This window comes from Leptodactylus fuscus, chromosome 5 (genome assembly GCF_031893055.1).
Source record: "Leptodactylus fuscus isolate aLepFus1 chromosome 5, aLepFus1.hap2, whole genome shotgun sequence".
In the NCBI taxonomy this organism is placed as follows: Eukaryota; Metazoa; Chordata; class Amphibia; order Anura; family Leptodactylidae; genus Leptodactylus; species Leptodactylus fuscus.
Window position 1 is genome coordinate 100,331,254 of NC_134269.1, and position 24,696 is coordinate 100,355,949.

Sequence of the window (24,696 nt, forward strand, 5' to 3'; positions counted from 1 at the left end):
GTCACCCCCAAAATGAAAGTGGAAAAACACACTACAGGCTGATCCAACTTTGATGTAATGTCCTTAAAACATGTCAAAATGAGACTCAGTAGTGTGTGAGGCCTCCACGTGCCTGTATGACCTCCCTACAATGCCTAGGCATGCTCCTGATGAGGTTGCGGATGGTCTCCTGAGGCATCTCCTCCCAGACCTGGACTAAAGCACCTGCCAACTCCTGGACAGACATTCAACTTTATACAGAACAAAGTATTCAATGAGAACATTTCACTCATTCAGACCTAGGATGTGTTATTTGAGTGTTCCCTTTATTTTTTTTTTGAGCAGTGTATAAATGATTTGTACATATGAATGGGCCAAAATGTTGATGTGAGGGACAAAACAGCTCTATTATGTTGGTAGGTTTCCTCTCATCAACTATTCGCTTTAGGGCCTTCTACAACATTTCTATTTGATTAAAGTGCTTGTCCAAGAACTGGGAAACTCTGAGGTGGCTGGGGAAGGTAGAACATGCAAGGAAAAAAAAAATTATTATACTCACCTCATAAGTGCTCCAATGTCGATATCACCTTCGGCAGCAGTAGAATGTCTTCTCCATTCTCACTCCGGTGTTGAAATCTCGGGCATGCACAGTACCACTCTGCTCTGAGCAGTACTGCGCATGTCCGAGCGCCATTTTGGTGTAATTCGTTATATACTGCTCAATATGCTCAGTTCTATAGCTTAGTACAGTACAGAAGTGTAAGCATTAAAATCTGGAGTCTGATGCACATCGTAAACGTGAAGGGGAAGAGCTGGGTGAAAGGACACTCACTTGTAATGATGCAGCCAAATGTTAAGTATTTTCATTTTCAACAGTTCCGAGAAAGGCAAGTGTAAGACCAAAACAATTTACTAAATAGATGACCAGAAGCACAAGTGGGGTGAGGGCTAGCACAACGGGTGTTTATGCATCAGAAACTTCAATATGGAAAATTATTAAATTACCACATAAAAATTAAAATACTCTTTTCGCACGGCAGTAAAAAATATTTTACATAAAAGAGTTTTCTTATATTTGTACAGTTTGAAATAGGACTCTTATGAAAAATACAGGGCGTTCACAAAAGTCTGATTCATGGAGCCCAGAATGCCAGGACCACCACGATTCTGCTGTGCAGAAGCTGAACATGCAAAGCCATTTTGCAATTTTCAAAACAAAAAAAACACATAACACAGACACAGAGGTTTCCTTGCATCATTCTTATAGAATTATAAACGTTCACTTCTTCAAGTAGACTAGGCTCTCCAATTTCAACATTGGTGGTGGTCCTAGCAGAAACCAATCCAGCTATGGTATCAACACATCTGCAATATAGGAGTCCTTAGTTGGAAAAACTCTCCAAGTCAGCACTATAGCAAGGTCAGACATAAACCAAAATCCACTTTGTGGAGACAAAGGACAATGATGTACAGATATGATCGTCCTACAGCAATCAGACTCAGTCCTCAAACCATTTGCTTCTTTTGTCAGGTGCAGTGCCATTGGGCTTTCCTAGGATCTTGCGCTTGTACTGTTCCACTAGATGGTTGAAGCGAGTTTCTTCCTGGCTTCTTTGTTGCTTCTTTTTCTTTGTAGGTTCCTGTAATAGGAATAATATCTTAGATGGAGTCAATCATGTCAAAAAAGCCCAAATTCCCTACATGATGTCCACTTTCTAATTCTAAGGAGAGCTATCCTAGGATCCATCTTTAGTCTTTCCCTATTAGTAGTTCTTTGGGATTCCTCATCCCTCACCATTAGTAATAGTGCAAAATTACTCACCAGGTCTGCAACTCAACATTATTGATAGAGTAAAAAATACAAGCCAAAGTGTAGATGGCTTAACACCTAGAAGCTATATATTATATATAAAAAATGTTTGAAAAGACAAAAAGGATGAAAGCAGCACAGTCTATGTTGACTCCACCCATTCTAAATCATTTTTCCATGTGCCCCCACAAAGTATAATCCTCCTACAGTCACCCGTACATTATACACCCCCACATTATAAGGTTTCCCTCCAAATGTCCCACAGTATTAAGACCCTCTCCTGGTGCCTCAGTTTAAACTAGCAGAAACTAGAGTGGGACATTAAACTGCGGCAGCTGGAGGGGGACATTAAACAGTGCGGGTAGTTGGAGGGGGACATTAAATTGGGGGGCAAATAGAGGCAGACATGTCCCCTCCAGCTACCCCCCACGGTTTAATATGCTCCTCCAGCTACCCAGTTTAATGTCACACTCTATCTGCCCTCTAGTTGAATGTTCCCCTCCATCTGCCTTCAGTTTAACTGCCCCCTACATCTGCCCCCAGTTCCCTCCTCTTACTCTAGGTTCACACCTGCGTTCAGCTGTCCGTTCTGTGGTTTCCGTCTTCTGCATGCCAGAAGACGGAAACCACAGACCGGGTCCGGCCGTGAGCGTTTTATGCTCTCCGCTGCGAAACTGTTTTTTTTAATCCGGACAGAGTACTGCATGTCCGACTCTGTGTCCGGATTATAAAACCCGGTTTCGTGGCGGAGAGCATAAAACGCTCACCGCCGCTCACGGCCGGACATCTTTCTCACCCATTCAAATTAATGGGTGAGAAAGACTCCTGCAGGTTTCCGTCTCCTGCTCTATTTTATGCAGGAAACGGAAACCTGAAGTACGGAGTGCCGGGTGCAGATGTGAACGAGCCCTTACTCACACATGCTGTGTCTTTGCTCCTTATCTTCCTTCAGTTTCCATTCTCAGCAGTTTGCTCTGTGTAACAGCATCGACACCGTCTTCTGTGGCTCCACCCACTAACAAGTCTTCGCCTATCCTAGTTGAGCTAAAGGGCCTGTGATGACGTCATCAGGTCCTTTAGTAAATTTACCATTCGGCATCTACTTTTATCCCACAAGCTATTACGGGCCGGCCAGAACCAGTCAGAGGGCCAGATGTGGAACGCAGGCCGTACATTGCCCAGGTCTGGTCTAAGGTTATGGACAGGTGGGAACTTTGTCTGCGAGCTATAACAACCCAGGACTATGACTAAAGACATACCTGTGCTACGGTCGATATGAGCCTTTGCTGATTCCGACTCTGTCCAGGTGGTTTTAGTTTCTTTGGTGGAGGTTGTTGAACCTTAACCTTGTCACGTGCCCTGGGGAAAGAGACACCATATGAGTAAGGCTTTCTGCACAAGGCTCCAGGAGAGGTTTTACATACACTTTTCTGTATGACAGATGAGAACATTTCCATAATAGAATAGGAAGAAGTATTGACTAAATATAACAGACTTTGCTAGAAAGTTTGGCAGGTCTAAGTGCAGGCTCTTTAGTTTTTAATACCTTTCCTCCTGCAGCCATTTTTCGCTTATTAACATCCAAAACTTTGTAAAATAAAATATGGTGACTCTAAAGACTTTAGATAACCCATAATCTTATGGTTCCCGTTTATTAAGATGTACAAGGCATTTGCAAGCGAGTTGCTTTTTTAAATTTTTCCCACTATGGCAGTGACCAGATAACTAATATATATATATATATTTTTTTTTTTTTTTATACACCTAATCTTTGGATAAGCCAGAAATATCTGGTTGGTGAGGACCTGAAAATGGGAGCAGAGCTACAGAAATGGTAGCCACAATGAAGGGCAAGGATCAACTTGGAGTTTCTATTTTTAAAATCCATCCAAAAGATATGGCCTAGAGAAGACTACAAGTAAATTGTCTCTTATTTCCTAAATGAGGGGTAACCCTTTATATTCTATGAGAAGTAAAAGCTAGTTAATTTCAGGGGCTGTATCTTTTGAACAGGTGGATGGATTTTAAAACTAAAAACACCAAGTTTATCAGGGGTGCATACAGCACTGAATGTATGGCATTTAGCATTTTGTATTTGGTGACAGATCCTCCAGCTGCAGGGGGGGGAATGTGGAAATAGCCTGCAAAGGAATTCAATTAAAAAATAAAAAAAACACCCAAAAAAACACAAGTCAACACTTTCCGTTCTATTTCACTGGTTTGTAAGCAGATCCTTAGACATTTCCAGAAGGCAGTAAGTATTGTACAGTAATACAAAGTCACCATAGATTGGAAGCACCCTTGTAAGTGGCAAGTCTAAATTCCACAGAGGACCTTATAATGCATACCTTATTTCTATATAGTCATAACAAAATTTCAATAAGACTGGCTTTTTAAAAAATAAAAAAACACACTGATGGATTTCGTTACATAAAAACAATCAGCTCTAGAGAAGAGAAACAGAAGAAAGTCAGCACTGAAGGCCTTTATGTAGCATTACCTTATCTTGGGACCTGTATGTGAAGGCATGGGTAGAACTTTCCTTCGCTTTTTGCCATCTGGAAGCTCTTCTTGCTCTACTTCCTCCTTAGATTGGAAACCTGACCATTGAGGCTTAGCAGATGACTCCAATTTGCCTTCCATTTTCTCTCTCTCAGTATGAGCTGGATGTGGTCTTTTCATTGCTTTCTGGGAAGCTGAATTTGTTGGTTGAGACTTAGGTAATATTTCCTGTGCTGTTTTGGCTCCTTTGTCGGCATTTGTGTTATTTTGTGCGTTTGATTTAATCTTTTTTTCTGGCTCGGTGTTTGGTGGCGATTTGCCCTTCTTATTTTTCTGTTTCTTTTTCGCATTTGTCTGTGCAGGCGCTGCCACATTAGTACAGGCTGCTTGCTCTTTAGCCTGTTTCTGCCTGAGGACCTCCTGCAAATTGATTGTTGTAAATTACTTACTAATATGGCACGTCATTTCACTAGTGCATCACAACAGCAGTCAAGAAACAAAGCACACCAGACATTATTATAGTCTCATGTTACTGTACGTCATATTTTTCTCTATGGGATATTGTGCTACATGTTCTATCCATATTATTTCAGTCCATCACAAAACACAGTATGTAAGATAGACTTAATGATGAAATCACTTGGTTGTGGACATCTAAAATCATGAAATACATTATTCTCACACAAAAAGTAAGAAAATCTGTTTTTAGCAACAGATCTTACGGTTTTTACATCTAAACAAACTCACATCCTAAAGACTTACAAATGTGAATACCTTTAAAAAGGGGATGCTGGGATAATCTGATAATTATGAATTAAGCAAAACACCCCCTCCCTTCTTCCTCTAAATTACTCATTGTTGCAAAAGTCATGTGAAGTGACTGCCCCATGGACATTTTCACTATGTAGCTTGGAAAGGAGAAGAAAGACGACTTCTTACTTCTCCTCTGGGCCTCCAAAGTCCTGTTGGAATACAGGATTCAATACTGACTGTATTGACCAGTCAGCTTACATAGTATTATGGGTCTTTAGACTTCACCTTATAGTGTTCACTCTTTAATATGACACACACATATTAGATAGATTCACACATATAAAACTATACTATAGAGACCAAATTATTAAACTCACACAAATTCAGGCGTTTCATTTAGTCCCATTGCCACAGGTATATAAAATCCAGGACCTAGACATGTAGTCTACCTTTACAAACATTGGTCAAAGAATAGGTTGCTTTTTTAGAGCTTTGTAGGTTCACTTGAATTGCTGGGTGGTAACATAATAGTATGCCAATGTTGCAACAAGTCAGTTTGTGAATTTTTTTTTCCCCTCCTAAATATTTCAGGTATAATAGGCATTATTGAATAGTTGATGCATTTAGAAACCACAGCAACTCAACTACAGAGTAGCAGAACACGTAAAGTTACAGAGCAGGGTCGGAGCAGAATTTTGATGCATATAGTACATAATAGTAGACAATGCTCTGCCAACTCAATAACTGCAGGGTTACAAACATCCTCCGGCATTAACAGAAAACCGATTGCTGGGAGCTTCATGGTATGGGTTTCCTTTGGATGAGAAACTGCATGGAGGACTTACATCACTAAACATAATGCCAAGTATCAGATGGAGTAATGTAAAGCATGCCACCACTGGAAACATGCTACATATTGAGTAATAAACCATCCTTTGCCAGCAGTCTCATGAAAGAGTCTGAACAGAAGGACTTTCTGAACCATATTCTTTCAACTTTGTGTAACCATTATGATGAATACCCTTTTTTTATTCTAGTATGACTATGTGTCTGTGCATAAAACCAAAAAAAGGTATGATTGTGTGTGTTTGATAGGGTTGAGGTCTGGGTCCTGTTAAGGCCAGTCAACTTCTTCCATGCCAAACACTTTTGGAATTAATTGGAACAAAGACTGTGAACCAGGCCCTCTATCATCCAACATCAGTGTCTGACCTCACAAATGTTAGTTTATTTTTGTCAATTAATAACATGAAGTGAAAAAACAAAAGAGAAGTGTAAAATCACATTAAATATTTGGGGTGACCACCCTTCGCAAGAGGAGTTCTGGAAGTCATGAAATGGCCCCCTCAGAGCCTTATCTCATCATTGAATCTATCTGGGATTACATGAAGAGACAGAAGGATCTGAGCAAGCCAATTTCAGAGAAGATCTCTGGTTAGTTCTCCAAGATGTCTGTATCAACCACCCTGACTATGTCCTCAAGACTGTGTGCAACCGTACCCAAAAGAATTGATGCTGTTTTGAAGGCAAAGGAAGGCCACACCATGAGACAGCATGAAATGAAATACCGAACACTGAAAATTACATAAATGTGTAAAGCTGTTGCTTACTAAACTGCGTTGCGCTCTCCTCTCCTTTATCCTCAATTTATTCAAATCCTCCAAGGAGAACTCCACAATTGGTCTCTAGTTTGAAAATTAGAAAAACAAAATGAATGTTACAGGTACGTATGATTTATGCAACATGTCCTATAAAACAAATGGTCCAAACAATGACAAGTTCATTCATAGGGAAAGGATTACAAACTACTGTATTTTTCGGACTATAAGACGCACTGGACTATAAGACGCGTTTTTAGAGGAGGAAAATAGGGAAAAAAAATTTTGAAGCAAAAAATGGTAAAATATTTAATATATGGGAGTTGTAGTTTTGCAACAGCTGCAAGGCCACATTGACAGGTGACCCTGCAGCTGTATGGGGATGCATAGAGTGGTTTTTTTTGCGGGGCCAGCTGTACTTTTTAGTTATACCATTTTGGGGAATATCTATTGCTTAGATCACCTTGTATTGAAAAAAAACCCGGTGGTTTATGATATATATATATTTTTTTTTTTTTTCTAGGGACAGTAGGTGATTTAGAACTTTTATTTATATTTTTAAAGTTTTTTTTTTTTTTTTTTACTATTTTATTCCCCCCCGGGGGCTTGAACCTGCGGTCACTTGATTGCAAGTCCCATAGACGGCAATACAGCTGTATTGCATTCTATGGGACATTCTGTCTATTAGTATTACGGCTGGTCATAGAGACCAGCCGCAATACTAATACAGCAGTGACAGGCCTGGGAGCCTCATTAGGCTCCCGGCTGTCACCCGAACAGGTCGGCTCCTGCGATATCGCCGCGCAGGAGCCGGCCTGCAACTCTACAGGTACGGGGCCGGTGGGGACCGGCCCCAGGGGAGAAGGGGCCACCGATACTGACCCGGCATCCGCTGTACTAGAGAGGCGGATGCCGGGCGAGGGATAGACGCTGGCACAGGTGCCGGGCCTGAGACATCGCTGCGCTCCTCTGCCCTGCATGAAGCCAGCGGGGGGATGGAGGAGCGGAATAGCATCGCCGCTGCCGCTGCTGGCTTCATGCAGGGCAGAGGAGCACAGCGATGTCTCAGGCCCCGGCGTCTATCCCTTTCCGGCTTCCGCCTCTCTAGTACAGCGGGTGCCAGGCGCCACATTCGGACTATAAGACGCACCCTTCTTTTCCGCCCAAATTTGGGGGAAAAAAAGTGCGTCTTATAGTCTGAAAAATACAGTATGTCCGGTCTACATCAAATCACATCACTACTGGTTTCACAGGCCACACAGTTGAGTCCTCACAAAACCGGTTTTGAACAGGGCAGGGATGATCAATTTATAAAGCCAAAGGAATTATGGAAGACGGCCTTCAGTCCTGGCTGAAATGCACAGAGCAAGGGGTTGCTGTGTCATTTACATTCAAATAAAGAGTATAGTGCTTTGCCAAGGCATCACCTCTACAAGGTAATGTGATTAGGTTTATAATAAATTTACTGTTGTCAGACTCCTTTTAACATAAATACTTTAGGTTAATGTGCCACTAGCAGCAATCTGTACTATAAAAGCATTACATATGCATGCCAGCAAACATCATCCTACTCTTTTACATTATTGCCTAACAGCTTTTATGATCAGGCATACAAGCCATTACAGTTGCTAAAATCTTACCTTTTTAGGTCCAAACACATCTGGATTGTTGTTCATCTGCCTCAGAGATGCCAATGCATGTTCATGGTCGGCAAATTCCACAAAAGCATAACCCAGAGACTGGCCCTTAAGATTTCCTCCCACACCTTTCAGGTCTCTCATCACTCGACACTGTACAAGAGAGCACAAAGTTAATATAAAACAAGGTAGCAAGAATTTTGCAATCTGACTCTTCCCCATCATGGGCTGGCTTGGCTGCATGATAGAAACTTTCTGCTGAATCAAGTGTTTTGTTTTTTTTAAACTATGCACTGCGCAGCCTAAAAGAAACTGCCCCTGTCCCAAAGGCTCTCCCATTGTTTACAGCAGATTTTTTTAGGTAGATTTTTTTTAATTTTAGAGATTTAATGATCTTACCTCTTTGATTTTTACTGAACGACCTCCACCGGCTGCTTTCAGAAACAGTTGGCGTAACTGTTTGTCATCAACCGATTTGGGAATGTTGTGAACACACAGACGAGTCTTGGAGATAAAAATATTCTGATTTCTCAACTTTTGTCGTTTTACCTCTGCAAACTGAAAAATAAAACAAAATATAAAATTACCTGAGGATTCGAACACCGGTCTGCTGCCGCTACAACACAACAACATGCTGCCAATGGAGTTTTCAGTGTATTACAACTTTAGTCTTTTTTCATATAAAAACCAAATAATACAGGAACTGGTATTTAGAAAGGTGTTAACATCTCAGATTTATGCACAAGACAGATACAGGTCCCAACTATCTCGAGAAAAGGAGTTAGGCCAGTTCAGTCATTCTACTATTTCTATTCACTTCCACAGAAATTGCAAAAACAGTCAAGTAATGCTTACTCCCGCTGTTTTTGGAACTTCCACAGACATGAATGTAGAAAGCTGAGTATGCATGGCCATCTCTCAAATCAAAGCAAGCAGTGCTCACCAAACCATGCGCAGGGAAAAGTCTCAGACTACCCCTGCACAGAAGTGCTGGGGGAATATTGAGGGGAATAAGGAGGGGCCTGGAAATTGGCAGCACAGTGAATGAAAAGGAGGGAATCAGGTAACTCTAGAAAACACTCCCTTGGTAACACTACAATTTTATGTCACTGTAGGGCTGGTCTAATTATGGAAACATGCGATATGTAACAGTACAGCAAATAATTTAGTCATATAGAAATCCTTCTATGGAAATTCTACCTGTCTCCCCTAACTCTTACCCGATTTCTTTTTGCCATATCTTCCGAGCTCACGCCTTCTGCAGCTTTTGTTCCTTCTCGAATCACTAAAGGTCAGACACACAAAAGCAAAACTATTTTGATAACATCTAAACATGTCAAATAAATATTTCAGCAGCTTCGGTACTTTCTACTAAACATACTGTAATTGAAACAAGACAAGAATCCCTAATACATGAAGCTATGCCTAACATTTGTAGGTTTTTCATCTGCTATGAACCATATACACACTGTTGCACGTTCCACTGAAATCTACCAATGAAATTCCACATACTAAAATATTGTGGGCTAACTACCAATAATCTCCCAAATTACCTTTTTATAAGCAGTTTTTTCAAGATATTAAATTATTAGGCAATTTTCTGCATAGGCCACCACTGTATGATCGTTTGGGAGTTCTAAGTCCTCTCTATCCTCAACCATTATCAAAAACAGAGTTATATCCATATCATCCATTGTACTGAAAAACAGCAGGGCTGCAAAGCTCATCCACTGGTTACAATGAAGACTCTTATGCTTTGCTTTCTGAGAAGGAGAATTCTGGAGAAAAGCAGGCATACAGACTACAGTATCCCGCTGGCTGAGTAAAGAGGTGGAATGACCCCAGTAGAAAGATAACGTAAATGGAGAGGGGATTTTCCAATAAAAAGGCAACAGTCTACAAATTTAAAATCACTTGCTAATCTGCAAGGTATAATAATTCTATACATTTTAAAAGGAATATCACATTGCCTGCAGACAACTAAATAAATGGATTTTTGCACTTAATGTAAAATCGTTTTACCTTTGTATTCATTGAAGAACACAACAACATAGGTATAGACCTGGCTACTAAGAGGTCGACACTAGAAATAGCAAAAGATGTTGGCTCAACCTCTGTGCTATACCCTCTCCACAGACACTATGCTAACCAGCATGAGAGAGAAACAGAAAAGAACACGGAATCAACACCATCAAAATGTCCTGAACCCAAAAATGAACCAAAACAAGGTAGGACCCCAATTAATACATTGAGAAAAGCAGGGAGGGAGAGGAGAGGCAAGGCGAAGTGAAGAGATAATGTACAGGCAAGCCAGATCTCTGGAAAGGAAAGCAGCCATCTCCCCATCCGAGAGGCCTCAAAGTAAGGGAAATCCTTCATGCAGAGGAGGGTTTGCAAGAGGAAGGCCTGGAGGGCTAGGTGTGGAATGGAATACCTGATAGAGGTGGAATGGTAGCCTAGGAAAGCCTAACTATTGTAGAGCCCACTGCAGGAGGCAAAAAAAAAAAAGTGTGTAATAATAAAACATCTAAAACTTAACTTTTATTCAGAACTAGTGTCCTAATAAAAGAGAGTGAAATGTGTAATGTGCTTGACTGTGTACTGCTGCACAACTAAAGTAAATAAACACCACTTATAAAAAATAAAATACCGTATATACTTGAGTATAAGCCGACCCGAATATAAGCCGAAACCCCTAATTTTACCACAAAAAAAACTGGGAAAACTTGTTGACTCAAGTATAAGTCGAGGGGGGAATATTAACCCCCTGTGTGCCTCACATAAGAGTTACTGATATGTGGGACATATAGAGGTAATAATTAGGTATCTTCATAATTAAAGACCTTCATTAGTACCCTCATGTGTCTCACATATTAGTAACCCTTATATGGGGCACACAGGGGTTAATAGGAGGGACATGATGGGGTTAACTGTTATTAAAGTGAGGCACATGGCGTTACTGAAACTAAATTAATAACCCCAAATGCCTGAAATTAATATGCATAGTAACTAAAGGAAGGTACCTGTGTGTGTCACTTTACTGCAGCTTCCTTTCCTCCATACAACAGACATCTTCCATAAGACACAATGAATCCTGGCCACTCATCTGCAGGGTAGATGCTACATCGTAGTGTGCTAAAGGACCTCTGATGATGTCATGACCATGTGATCGGACTCTGGTGTGGGCGGAGCTACTAGGATTTAGACTCAACCTTATCTGCAGATGTTACATGCCAGTGGCTACAGGACCTTTGATGACATCGCAGGCACGTGACCTCATGACAAGCCAATCACAGGGCAGTAGAATTAAAGGACCTCCCCCTTCCAGTTTTCTGTGCTCCGTGGACCCTGACTCATGTATAAGCCGAGGAGAGCTTTTTCAGCATAAAAAATGTGCTGAAAAAGTCGGCTTATACTCGAGTATATACGGTATTCAGACGGATAATGCAGTATTCAAATATATGCAATGGTGGGCTATAAATTGTATTGCCCAAGCATAACTATTATGAAGTTGCAAATTTATCCTGTGAAATATTATTGCCACTTGTTATTTATGATGTTTATTACGACAAGAGAACATTATGATTTGGGCATTAGAATATACACCAGTGCCCTGAGGCTTTGTCCACTTAAGAGACACACTGTTTTCGGGAAAAGGAAAGGAAAGAGGATGTCAGATTTCCTAGTGAAAGGCAGGGGGGCTGTCAGGGTTAAGCCACTGTTCCTGTTAGATATGATCAAACGCCATGTGGTTGGGGTAAAACTAGAGAAGTGTTGTGACTGTGGCTGAAGGATATGATCTGGGTTCTCCGAGATGTGCAAGGTATCTCTGACCGCATAGATGAGCTCCCGCTTAGCAGCGGATATAGAGGTGCCAAGCTGAGGCCCTGAGTCAGAGGCGTCCCCAGGGGGGCAGACAGTGCATGAAGTTACAAGGTTCTCTATGCTCTCCCCTCCAATTAATGAAATCACAGGTAATAAATCACTCCCACATCTGAGGTCACATGACTCTCCCCCCATTCCTGTTAGCAGTGAACAGACAGGGAGATGCATCATAAGAGATGTAGATTTACTTTGGATTCACTTCATGTACATAACAGTGATACAAGGGGTCTCAAGTAAAATAAAGCAGAGAAAAAAAGTGCACAAGGGACCAGTAAGTAAGTATTTAGCACTGCTGTGGAAGTATTTGCAGATAATTTTTGGAAGCTGGATAACCCCTTTAATTCTATAAAATGTTGTTATTTTCCTAGTGACAGTACTGTACTCACATCCTTCTCTTGCCAAGTATAAGTTTCTGGTTCCTGTAGGTTTTTTCACTTTCTTTTGATTTAGCTTTCCAGCTTCCTCGCGACTCACAGCCAGGTCCACAAATAGCTTTCTTCCAGCAAGCTTCAAACCTCCGTTCTGAGACCAATAAGGAAATGTGTTTTGTGTTAAGTAAAACAAAAATCTAAGTATATTGCTGCAAAACTGACGTACATTACAGAACTTATGCAATCAAAAAATGTTGCAAACAGCTTGCATAGTATGAAAGGAAGGAAAATTTAAAAAAAAATTAAACTAAAACTAAACATTCAGACAACTTTTGATTTTCTGGCAGTATTTGTGTCATTAAGAAACGTACTGAGCACTGTTCCTGCCTCTCACTGAATGTTACTGTGTATGGAGAAGGAGTATGTGGTTGTGCAACATGGAGAATAAATGGGGGGGGGGGGGGGTGTCACATCAAATAGTAATATCTCAGACATAAAACGTACAAGATTCTCTTCTATTGCTGCATATAAAAATCACATCCCCGACTGCTTTTTTGAAGGTTGTTAGATAGGTTATTAAAAGTAGATCACAATGTTCACGACACATACCCCAACAGAATAGCAAAAAAAAGAAAAATATATAGGAATTTCACTATAACTAATCACATAGGATGGGGAACAGCTTCACCTAGTCATGCAGTCACTCCGCTAAATCATACCTTTTGGCATACCTGACATTTCCCTCACTGTCTGACGTCAGCCTGATACCCTAGCTAACGGTGTGATTTAGCGCATTGACTGTATGATTAAGTGAAGCTGCCCCTCCGTGACTGGTAAAGGTAAATTTGAGTAAGGTTTTAAAATCTTATAACTGGTCTTTACAGCAACTTAAAACTTAGTCAAATTATTTGAACACACACATGTAGGTAACAGTTTAGGGTGGAAAAAAACCCTTACAGGTTTCCTTTAGTGGTCGATTGGAAGCCTATGAAGACAAAAGACTATCACCGCTAAAAACTCAACAACTGCCAATGTAAATGTAACCCCTATTTTAATTTTTGACTCTCCAACTTCCAAAAAGCAAACTTTTATTGTTCCATTCCCAGAGCCTTATGGGCTTACTTTTTGCAGGACCAATTGTACTTCATAGTGACACCATTTAATATTCTGTATGATGTACTGGGAAGGTGAAAGCAATTCAGTAAAAGGTGAAACTGGAGAAAATCTGTGTTTGTGCAAGCATAAGGAGTCTTCTGTACTTTTCATTTATACCAATTTTGGGATGGTCTAGTGCTTTGATCTCTTTTTACCTAACTTCTCATGGGAGACATAACAGCAAAAAAAAAAAAAAAAAGGCGTTTCAGTATCTATATTTTTTTTTCATTGTATGGGTGAAATATTTTTAAGTTTGTAGGCTGGGATACCTAATGTGCATGTATTTCGCTTTACTTATATACTTTTATATATGTGTACTATGGAAAAGGGAATGTTTGGGATTTATTTTTTTTTTTGTTACTATCATTTTTAAACCCCAAGGCTTCTTTAACCCCAGGGAGTTAAATAATTATAAAATTGGTAAAATATTGACATTTATATTCTACGCTTCAATAGGCTCCCAGTTGTCAAGGCAATTGACAGCCTAGGATTATTATTAGTGATGAGAGAGTAGTATTCGACAGAATACCTCACCGGCATAGGAATGTGAGTAATCAACCGAACACCAAGGGGGTAAACGCATCAAATATTCGAAGTGTTTGGTCGATTACACGCATTCCTATGCCGGCAAGGTATTTGATCGAATACTACGCGCTCATCACTAATTATTATGCCTCAGTTAGGGGGGGTTAATGCACACGATCAGTGTGGGAACTGATGCTGGGTCTCAACTGTATAATACAGTGGAGATGCAGCGGTCGCTCAGCTCCTGAGGGAGTCATATTTAAAATACCAGACGTGATGTACTATTACGGTGGATGTCAGTAAAGGGTTAAATATGTTGGCCTATTTTGTCCAAAATAACCATACCTCTGACTCATCCTTAGCAGCTGCAAGGCATTTCTCAGCAGACTCTTTATCTACAAACTGCACAAAGGCACAACCTACAAAACGAATAGAACAGTAAAATTGAAAGGTAAACAAATACTTAAATGCAATAATGCTGCAGAAGATCAACCACGGGTTTCAGAAATTTCACCTATTGTTGGCAGTATCAAGGTTAGGATGATGCTATTATCTTCAGAATTGCTGAGTGTAGAATTCCCCCTCACAGCTAGATTTTTTGTATGAAAATATGTGCACAAAGGTTCTTACAAAGTCATGCACTTAGCTTACTAAATTTAGATCTGGTGAAGTCTCTGGTTTTGTAAACAGCTATCCATCCTTACTTGACAATCATTTCCTCCACCTTTAACAAAGTACTGTAATTTACAGGCTGCTGTAAATACATTTTAGGCTAAGTTCACATCTGCGCATAGGTCTCCACTAAAACAGCAGTTATCGTGGACCACAGACGATAATGGGATCTGCTGTTTTTATACTAAATCCAGCAGAGGGGGGGGGGGGAAGTAGTCCATTGTGCAGGACTTTTTGCTCCACCAATATTTACCAGTTACTGTGGAAAAAACTCTGGCACAGATGTGAGCTTAAAATTAATTCTGCTTTATTTAAGCTATTTCCAGGGTTTAGTAACGCATGGTGAATTTATTAGACAGGCCCATTCACATAATAGCGGGCTTACCTTTAGAGTGCTCTGTATCAGGGTGTAACACTATTCGGACATATTTAATTTCTCCATATTTCAGCATCAACTCTTCAAGATCTTCTTCTTCAGAGTTAAAAGAAAGATTCCTATACCACACAAAGAACAAAAAAAAAAAAAAAAACAGATTATGAAATCTTTTGCATATGCTTCAAATCCAAATTGACTTATTAACTGGGGCAAGGGTGCAGAAATCCTTCTATATTGTAAGCTCTTGCGAGCAGGGCCCTCAGTCTCATTGTGTGAAAGGACTTTCTTTGTAATGTATCTTTCTGTCTATATTTGAACCCTACAAATTGTACAGTGCTGCGGAATATATTGGCGCTATATAAATAAAATGTATATTATTATTATTCTATATTACATCACTCAGCAATGGGTTTTTCTTTTAGCCCACATTTGCCATAACCAAGTTCTCTCTTCACAAACTGAAATCTAGACAGAGATAAAGCAATCACCTTATGAACAACGTCTTTCCTTCATTGACATCTGATGGCAACCCTTTCTTCTTCACTTTAGTTTTAACTAATGTAGAAAGAACATGTTAACACACGTCACAACAGTAAACACATATTGATTTATTTATATACACACAAACTATGGGTAAACAAAAAAATACAAAAATCTTGAGATGTGAGGAATCTCAAAATCATGACAAAATTAAAAAAAAGATTAAATTTTAGTGTGTGTTCATTTAAATAAGATTATTGTATTGGGGCAACCATTTTAACATCCTGGTGTACCTTTCTTTTTACTCTCAGACTCAGAGTCTTCTGACTCAGACTCATCTTCCATATCGCTCTCCTGACCAGAGTCTGCAGATTCTGCATCATCATCATCATCACTATCCTCATCATCTTCATCATCACGATTCTCATCCACTTTGCTTTTGGTAATCTGAGGTTTTCCAAGAGGCCTAAAGAGCATAAAACTTTTACAAAGCAGTAACAAACACAGACATGTATACATATGTTAGTCCGTTAAAAAGGGGTTATCCCATAAGAAAGGTGATAAATGAGTGACTGCTAGAGGTGTCACCACTGGGTCTCCTATCACTTACTAGTAAGAAGGTTAGATACTATCCTGTGGTAATCAAACCCCTACAAATCAGATATTTATGGCCTACCCTAAAAAAATCTTGGATAACCCCTTGAGATGTATATCCTGAGACAGTGTGTGCCTCCACCACCCTGCATAGTCACCGGTATATTTCAGATGTTGGTCAGACTGATAAATTAGTGTACTAGTTCCTATTACTTCACCAGTGAAGTTTTCATTTTAGAGTGGAACACACAAACTTGCAGACTGCAGAATTGGTGGAAGAGAACATGAATTCTTAAAAAATGCATGGCAATAAACTATTCATTACATTTTATGGCCCTTTGCTTTCTGTTGTGAAGTTTCCATCTCTTCTTCGGACTCCTCTTCCTCACTTGAATCTTCTTCCACCTCAGAGTCTTCTTTTAGAACAGTTTTATCTCCATCATGTAATGAGTCTTCAGCATCTGAGGAATCTTCATCCTGTTCCAACTTTTTGCTACTTTTCTTGGTCTCTGGAAGAAATGGAAGAATAACATTGCCATTATACTTCTGCCTATTGCTGAATACACTCCTGGCTTTAGCTTTAAAAATAAATAAATAAATAAATAAATAAATAAATGTAGGTTTTCCACAAAATGGGGCCTGAAGATGCTTCTGCACTTATTTTGAGTTAGGCAGGTGACAATTAATGGAGAATTACATTTTCTTATGTAAATTCAGTAGAGAAGGCGGCTGTATATGCCTTTTTGCTTCCTCCTCAATTACATCCACATTATTTACAAGAAGGTTCAGTTTAATCTTTAAGTTTCTCATGATTTATTTAACTGAAGAATATATGGGGGTAATTGTTATTTTTACTTTCTATGGTGATGAGCCTCTCTGTCTCAATCTTTGCAGCCTTTATCTGATAACTCACCATCGGTTGTTACTCCCCGAGTTGCTGTGTATTTATCCTTTGCAACAGCCCAGTCAACAGCAATAGTTCGGCCTAGAAAAAATAAAATTATTATAAGAAAATAGAAAGTCTCAGACACTCAACTCCTCAACAAACCTTTTGACTAATACACCCCCTGCTTTGTTTACAGAAATTCAGATTTTCTTTTTTCGGCCTTCTGAAATAATGTCGCCACAAAATGAGCTCTCTGTTAGGCGAAGTGTTTCAACAGTAAAAGTAAAATCATGATCACACCACAACTGCAATGTTTCCCTCTGGGCCCTACAGACCACAAAGTTATGGTTTATCATGACAAGTAAGTGATATTGTGTCTTTGTATAGACTGTGCTTGTGAAATGAGATCTTTTCTACATCCCAACATTATAACCACAATAAAGCCGTTTTATGCGAGTCTGCTCACCTTTGATACTCTTCATATTTGTTCCTTTCAAAGCCTTGCTTGCCTCTAGCATGTTCTTAAACTGTACAAAGGCAAATCCTCGCATCTTCCCATCTGTTAGACAAAGCAGATTTATAACTTGCACAGCTACACAAGACATTAGTGGTGAACTCATATAGCTATGCGAAATAATAATGTGGAGAGAAAGATCAAAGTTCTGAATGTACAATAAAATTCTAAACTACTTAAAGGGATCCTATCATTCACACAACATTTTTTCTAAGTACCACGTCGGAATAGCCTTAAGAAAGGCTATTCGTCTCCTACCTTTCATCGTCTTCTCCGCGCCACCGTTCGCCTACAATCCCGCTTTTTCTCAGTATGCAAATTAGCTCTCGTAGCACTGGGAGTGGGCCCCAGCGCTCAGACAGCACTGGGGGCGGCCCCAATGGTGCGAGAGAATTCTCTCCAGCGCCACCTCCATCTTCATTCTCTTCTTCTGACGGTGTCTTCTTACTTCTAGGCCTCAGGCCTCGGGCAGAGCAGATTGCGCATGCCTACAGGCCCAGAGAAAATGGCCGCTTACAATACTATGCAAGCGGCAGTTTTCTCGTGGCCTATGTGCCTGCGCGGTCTGCTCTGCCCAAGGCCGGAGGCCTTAAAAGTTACAAGCCACCGCAGGAAGAAGAGGCTGAAGATGATGCTGCTGAAGAAGAAGAGGAGGTGGCGCTGGAGAGAGTTCTCTCACAGCATTGGGGACGCCCCCACTGCTGCGAGAGAGCTAATTTACATACTGACAAGAACCGGGATTGTAGGCGAATGGCGGCACGGAGAAGACAACGAAAGGTAGGAGAAGAATAGCCTTTCTTAAGGCTATTCCGACGTGGTACTTAGAAAAAAAATGTTGTCTGAATGATAAGATCCCTTTAACACAAGATGGTAAGTAACTGACTAAACAGAGCACAATCTGACTAATGGTATTAACAAAATGTAGAGAAAAATACAAGATTTAAGTGTAAGAAAGCAATTTTTCTTATAAATCAATAATGGAATGGGAAATATATAAGAACTTCTTATAATTCTACCTTTTGCTCAAAATATGCGGCTTTGGCTCAAAAATGGCAAAAAAAAGCTGCATTTCCTCAACATGGGGCCTTTGCCTTAAGGAGATACTTTTGAAACTCTGCAGCTGCATTATAAAGGTACAGGTTTGATGCATATATGGCTGCCGACAAGCAGGCCATGTGTGATATACAGTCACACATTTGGTAATGAGACCAATGACCATGGTCTTATTTTATACACTAGAAGTAACAGAATGAATGACAGCAAGGAGAGATCTAGAAAACCATGAAGAACTGATACAGAAAGTATCATGGAAAGTTGTACAACTTTTCATTACACAAACAATAACATTTGTCCCTCAATATTGGTATAAAAATTAACTACCCCTATTGAGTCCCCATATACACACCATATTTTCCAGAAGTGTACTATGTTTTGGTTTATTTCTTTTTAACAAACTGACCAATTCATTTCTATGACTGCATCCACACAACCGTGATTTTCATGGGTTCATGTAGAGGCTATGAACCCACGCTACAAAACTCAGTGCAGTTCAGGTGCTATTCCTGGACGTTTTGTGGTCCAGCCTCTTTCATTCAAGTCTATGTGCATTGGATAAAAAGGATGATTTTCCATGGACCTGTACATGAGGACGGCTGCCTGCATGTAGCATTACAACATTCTATGAACTTTGCTTCCTCAACTAAAACATCATTCAGTGATGAAAAACCGACCTGGCTTTTTTGGAATGTTGACCTCCATCACAGACCCAAAGGTGGAAAAATGTGTCTTGAGATCTTCTTCAGAGCACTATCATGGGAAAAAATAGAGCATATATGAGTACAGCAATAGGTGATAATTTAATGTTTAGTAGTGTGTGTACAAAACCCCCCCAGAAATGGCATACACGCCATATTAACATATGTAATATTCAATATTAAAGAAACAAATGACCTCCATAGACATTTGGCCACATCTGGAACAATGTATCTAGGGAAACTCATGCTGAAATACTTTATTAACTCATTACATATGATATAGTCTCAATTAACCAATTAATTTAGTGCTTGGCCTGCTTTCACATGTACTATCCCAGTGCATTATTTTTATTTATTTTTACAAATCAATATCCAATGCAAGTGCCATTCATTTTTTCATTCATACATTGCTGTCTTTATTTTTCAGAATAACCTAACAACGAATCTGAGAGCGTCTATGAGCTCTAAGGGCTAGTTATGGGGGAGGTATGGCGCATTTTGGTCCCAATTGTGTCGCGGGCCAAAATGCGCCTGCAACAACTGTCGTGGCTTCCCCCTGCGGAGTAGGCTCAAATAAATGGGCCTAGTTTGGAGGGTGCTGACGCTGGGGCTGAGTCAGCTGTGGAATCCGCCTGTAGAAAGGGCAGCTCGCTTCTTTTTTCCGTGAGCGGGAAGAAACCACTCACGGAAAAAAGTTAGCTAGCGGTCTACATAGACCTCTATTGTGAGGGGGTGGATTATGACGTGGATTCAGCGCCAAAATCCGCCCCATCTTGCCCTGTGTGAACGAGCCCTAAGAGTTATTCACAATACAAAGACTATAGTCACACAATTGTGCTACCAAGAAAACAAACATGAAAAACAGCTGAAGACATCCATCCTTCATGTCCATGAGAAACATTTTGACTGATACCTCATAGACCACAGTCTATTCAGGGATACGTGAAAACAACATGTAAAAAAAATATATGTCCTTTTTTGTTGATGGATTGTTCCCACGATTCATCAAAATCATGGACATCTGACTAGTCGTATAGACACTTTGCATTATGAAAATGGACATTATTGCTAAATTAAAGCTACCTTCATAGATATCCTGTAAACCTATAGATATTGATTGGTACCAGAATAATAATAAACCCACTAGGAGCATCAAGATATGAAAAAAACATATAGAACACATAAGAAGCTCTATAATGTCGAACCTTTTAGAGACTGAGTGCCCAAAGTGCACCCAAAACCCACTAATTTATCAAAAAAGTGTCAAAATAGCAATTTAACCTTAAGGATCCATTCACACAGAGAAAAATGGTGAGGAATTTGGTGTGGCATTTCAGCGCTGAAAAAAAGCCTCCCATTGACTTCAATGCGTTTCTTTTTCTGCTAGCTGAAATTCCACACTAAATTCCTCACCATTTTCCTCCGTGTGAATGGACCCTAATACTGTGCAGATCCACAATTACGGACCCACAAAGGTTATGTAAATGGAGCTTCACTGAGCTTTCAATGAAAAAAAACAACTTTGTACAGAAGGTAATAGTCTCTGCATTTGGTACTTTTGAACAATTAATATTCATTATTTACATCACACAGATCTGTGTTATAGTGACCGTGCAATGTTATTACAATACACCGCACAATAGTGCTCTACGGTGGCCCCCACACAGTACAATAGTGCTCCACGGTGGACCCCACAAAGTACAATAGTGCGCCACGGTGGCCCCCACAAAGTACAATAGTGCTCCACAGTGGCCCCCACACAGTACAATAGTACGCCACGGTGTACATACAAAAATAGTTTTAAAATTTTTATGACATCCATAGTCTTCTTCAAGACATTATACCTTAAAGCTCAGGTTCCGAATAATTAGTCTGGCTTTTTTGGGTGGGACTTTGACATCCTGAGGCTTGCTCTGTTTTGCTTTCTCTGGTGTTTCTGAAATCAGTAACAAAGTAAGTTTTAAGTTTTCAAAAAATATCATTTTGCTGATGTAATACATCATATTGTTATAAGCTTTCTTTAAAATATTCAAAATTGTAAAATCACTTAAAAGAGAACCTTTCATGTTCTCAGGGCGCATGCGGTGTAATACACCGCTAGAAAGCAGACAGTGCTCTGAATTCACTGTACTGTCAGGAGTAGGAGAGGAGTTCCTCACCACTCAGCGTCATGGCTGGCTGGTAAGGAACACCCCCTCTCACAGTACAGCGCAATAGACGATGCTGTGAGGAGAGGTGTTACATACAGACTGTCTGTCAGAAACGCCCTTCTGACACTGAAGAGCTACAGTAAGGGCACCGATAGCTCTTCAGCAGGTGAATATAACGGGTAAGCCAATAGTGCTCTGAATTCAGCACACTGTTGGCTTTCTAGCGGTGTATTACATTGCATGCGCCCGAAAGGTCCTCTTTAAGAACTTGAATTGGTGGAAGAGGTGAAAGGTTCTCTTTAAAATAACACTATAATCCAATACTTAAACATACCCTTTGTTTTAGCCTTTTTATCTTTTTCACGCAACTTTTTCTTGGCCACCATCACCTCGATTTTCTTCCCATTGTACTCTTTGATTTCTTTCAGCGCTTTTTGTGCATCCTCCAACATGGAAAATGTAGCATATCCAAGACCGCGACATTTTTCCAAACCTGCATATATAAATAAGTAAATAGTACAAAGTTACAGACAACACCTTCATCGTTTTATAACTATAACATTTCTATTTTGGTAAGTAACAGAACCAATATTTTCCTGCACTTGCATCGGCAAATTAAGAGTCTGATCAGGACTTCTGATGCTGTAAAGCTCCATGCACATGATCAATCTGGAACCTGAACTCACAGAAGGATATTAATATGTCTGTGAAAGTACATACAGCACAAGGACATCATTTTTGTGTCATTCATGCTGTTCCAACTATGGACCTCTCATGCACACAACCAGTCTAAGTCCGGTGTCAGCGAGCGGAGGTCTGGACCTCTCTATACACTTTTAATGGGTATGTACACTCCTATTTTTAATATTCTTACAAATTGCTTTTCTCTTACAAGGTGTATAACTATTAGCTATTTAGCATTTACACAACTGTATGAATAGCATTTTTTCCGCTTCATAGATTTAACACCTTGTTTATTTTTCTACCAATATAGGATGCTACACACCTAAGTGCACAACACCTAGCAACCACATTGATCATATAATCTGATCTTCATCCACTGCACAGTGGGTAATTCCAGATTATTGTACCTTATATAATTTTGCTAAAAAGAAGCAAGAAGTAGAGACCAGCTGGGGACCTGGGAAGTGTTGGAACCAGAGCAGTGGGGAATTGCTAGCTAATAACAGGCTCAGGATAGGTTCTTACCTGCGCCTATTTAAAGTTCGAGATTTCCATCCCCGAATTCACTTGCAAGCAGAACTTTTCTCTCTGCATTTTCCGGTTGGAAACCCAGTGGACCCCATTATAGTCTATAGTCATTCTAGGTTTCCACGGGTAACTGTTTTTTAAGCAGATTAGGTTTCCATTCTTCTGGTCCCCAAGCGGTCCCTAAGAACGGAAAGCTGAACACTATTGTGAACCTAGCTTAAACTACTTATAAAATAATAATAATTATTATTATTTATTTATATAGCACCATTAATTCCATGGTGCTTTACATTTGACAGTTTACATACGATGCACAAAATATACAGGTAGATATAATACTAACAATGACTGACTGGCACAGTGGGGTAGAGGGCCCTGCCCGCGAGGGCTTAATCTTTAAATGTTTGAAAAAAGCTTGGATTGTTGTATTTTTCTTCACATGGAAATGACAAAAAATAAATAAAAACTCAAAGATTTAATTCCTTTACCAATGCAAAATCGTACATCTAGCTAATGGTTCCCACGAAGACGTCAAGAGTTATCATAGTTGAATGAAAATTGCCAGCACCTATAGACAATCTAATGTCTCTGACCTACACACAATAAGGTATGCTCACACAGGACTGATGCATTGTGGATATTCCACAGCATAAAATCCAGTGTAACCAGTTCAGCAAAAAAAATACATGAGATGGTACAGTTTTCACTGCAGGGTAACCACAGCATTGTCCTTAGGTCTGGGCAATTAATTGAAAAATAACCAAAAATCGAAAGTCAGCTTATTTACTGGATGTCAACTAACTCACATCGATTATTTCACCCCCATACCATCCTGCCATTAGAGCAAATATCACTAAGTGTACACTATCCAGTCAACATACCCTTATGTTAGGCCAGCAACATACCAGCATTATTAGCAAAGACACTGTTACACGATGGCTAGTTCTCAGTGTTACAATACTCAGCCTCGCTGCACTTCTAGGAGATTCCCTGCTACGATGGCTACATTACTGTATATGGGGCCCACTGTTGTGCTGCTGCCCGGCCGTACCCTGCCTAGAACCACGAACAGGCGGCCATTACCTTTCTCTCGGACCACGAAGCACTGACGGAGAGGACCGCTCTCACTGAAGATCTCCTGCAGCCGCTCATTGGTGGCATCTTCCGGGAGGCCCCGGATAAATAACGTAAGACCTGCCATCACTGGAAGTGTATCTTCAGTCTAAACCACGCTTCTCCAGGGCGCCGCCATATTGGCCGGAAGTCCGTCACAGTAATCATTCCCATGCTGGCCTCGCACTGTAACTTTGCCTTCAGTTCCGGTATTGCGTTTGTTCCTTCTTTGCGACGGAAAACTACACAATACTTCCGGCTTGTATAGCGGGTATACTTTACTTTTGGATTTAGAAGCAATGACAGAACTTGCACTAGCTGCAGGAGCGTAAATAGGAAAAAGTGGGCCACATAGCAAACTTTTGATATGACCCCCCCCTCGATAAATGCCCGATTTGCACACACTATTATGTCCTCTACAGTGTTCCCTTCACCAAGTATAAGGTCCTTTAGTGGCCTCTATATAATATAATGTCCCACAGAGACTCCTCCACACAGTATAATATCCCATAGTGGCTCCTTCATACCATCTAATGTTCTATAGTGGACTCCACACAGTATAATATCCCATAGTGTTTGTTTGTAAATACTGCAAAAAAAATTTGGGTGAACTAACCATGAACTATTGTTATACTCCGGAGTATAATGATCAGAGGATCAGGGTAGGTGATCAAACATAATAAATGATGTTACTCACCTCTCCAGGGCTCTACATGGTCGGTCTTCAGCC

At 40.2% G+C, this 24,696-nt stretch overlaps 1 protein-coding gene across 1 annotated transcript; it reads right to left on the minus strand.

Annotated features, from left to right (window-relative positions):
• Positions 1-832: 832 nt before the first annotated feature.
• RBM28 (RNA binding motif protein 28) lies at positions 833-24,102 on the minus strand. Its single transcript, XM_075273879.1, has 19 exons — positions 23,937-24,102; positions 21,976-22,134; positions 21,336-21,427; positions 19,468-19,543; positions 17,690-17,782; positions 17,251-17,322; positions 16,663-16,846; positions 16,037-16,209; positions 15,752-15,818; positions 15,273-15,382; positions 14,561-14,634; positions 12,551-12,686; positions 9,500-9,564; positions 8,679-8,837; positions 8,283-8,432; positions 6,655-6,729; positions 4,290-4,711; positions 3,049-3,148; positions 833-1,619 (listed from the first exon to the last, which is right to left on the minus strand). The coding sequence occupies exons 1-19, from the start codon at positions 24,052-24,054 to the stop codon at positions 1,479-1,481; spliced, it is 2,466 nt and encodes an 821-aa protein (XP_075129980.1). The 5' UTR covers positions 24,055-24,102; the 3' UTR covers positions 833-1,478.
• Positions 24,103-24,696: the final 594 nt, after the last annotated feature.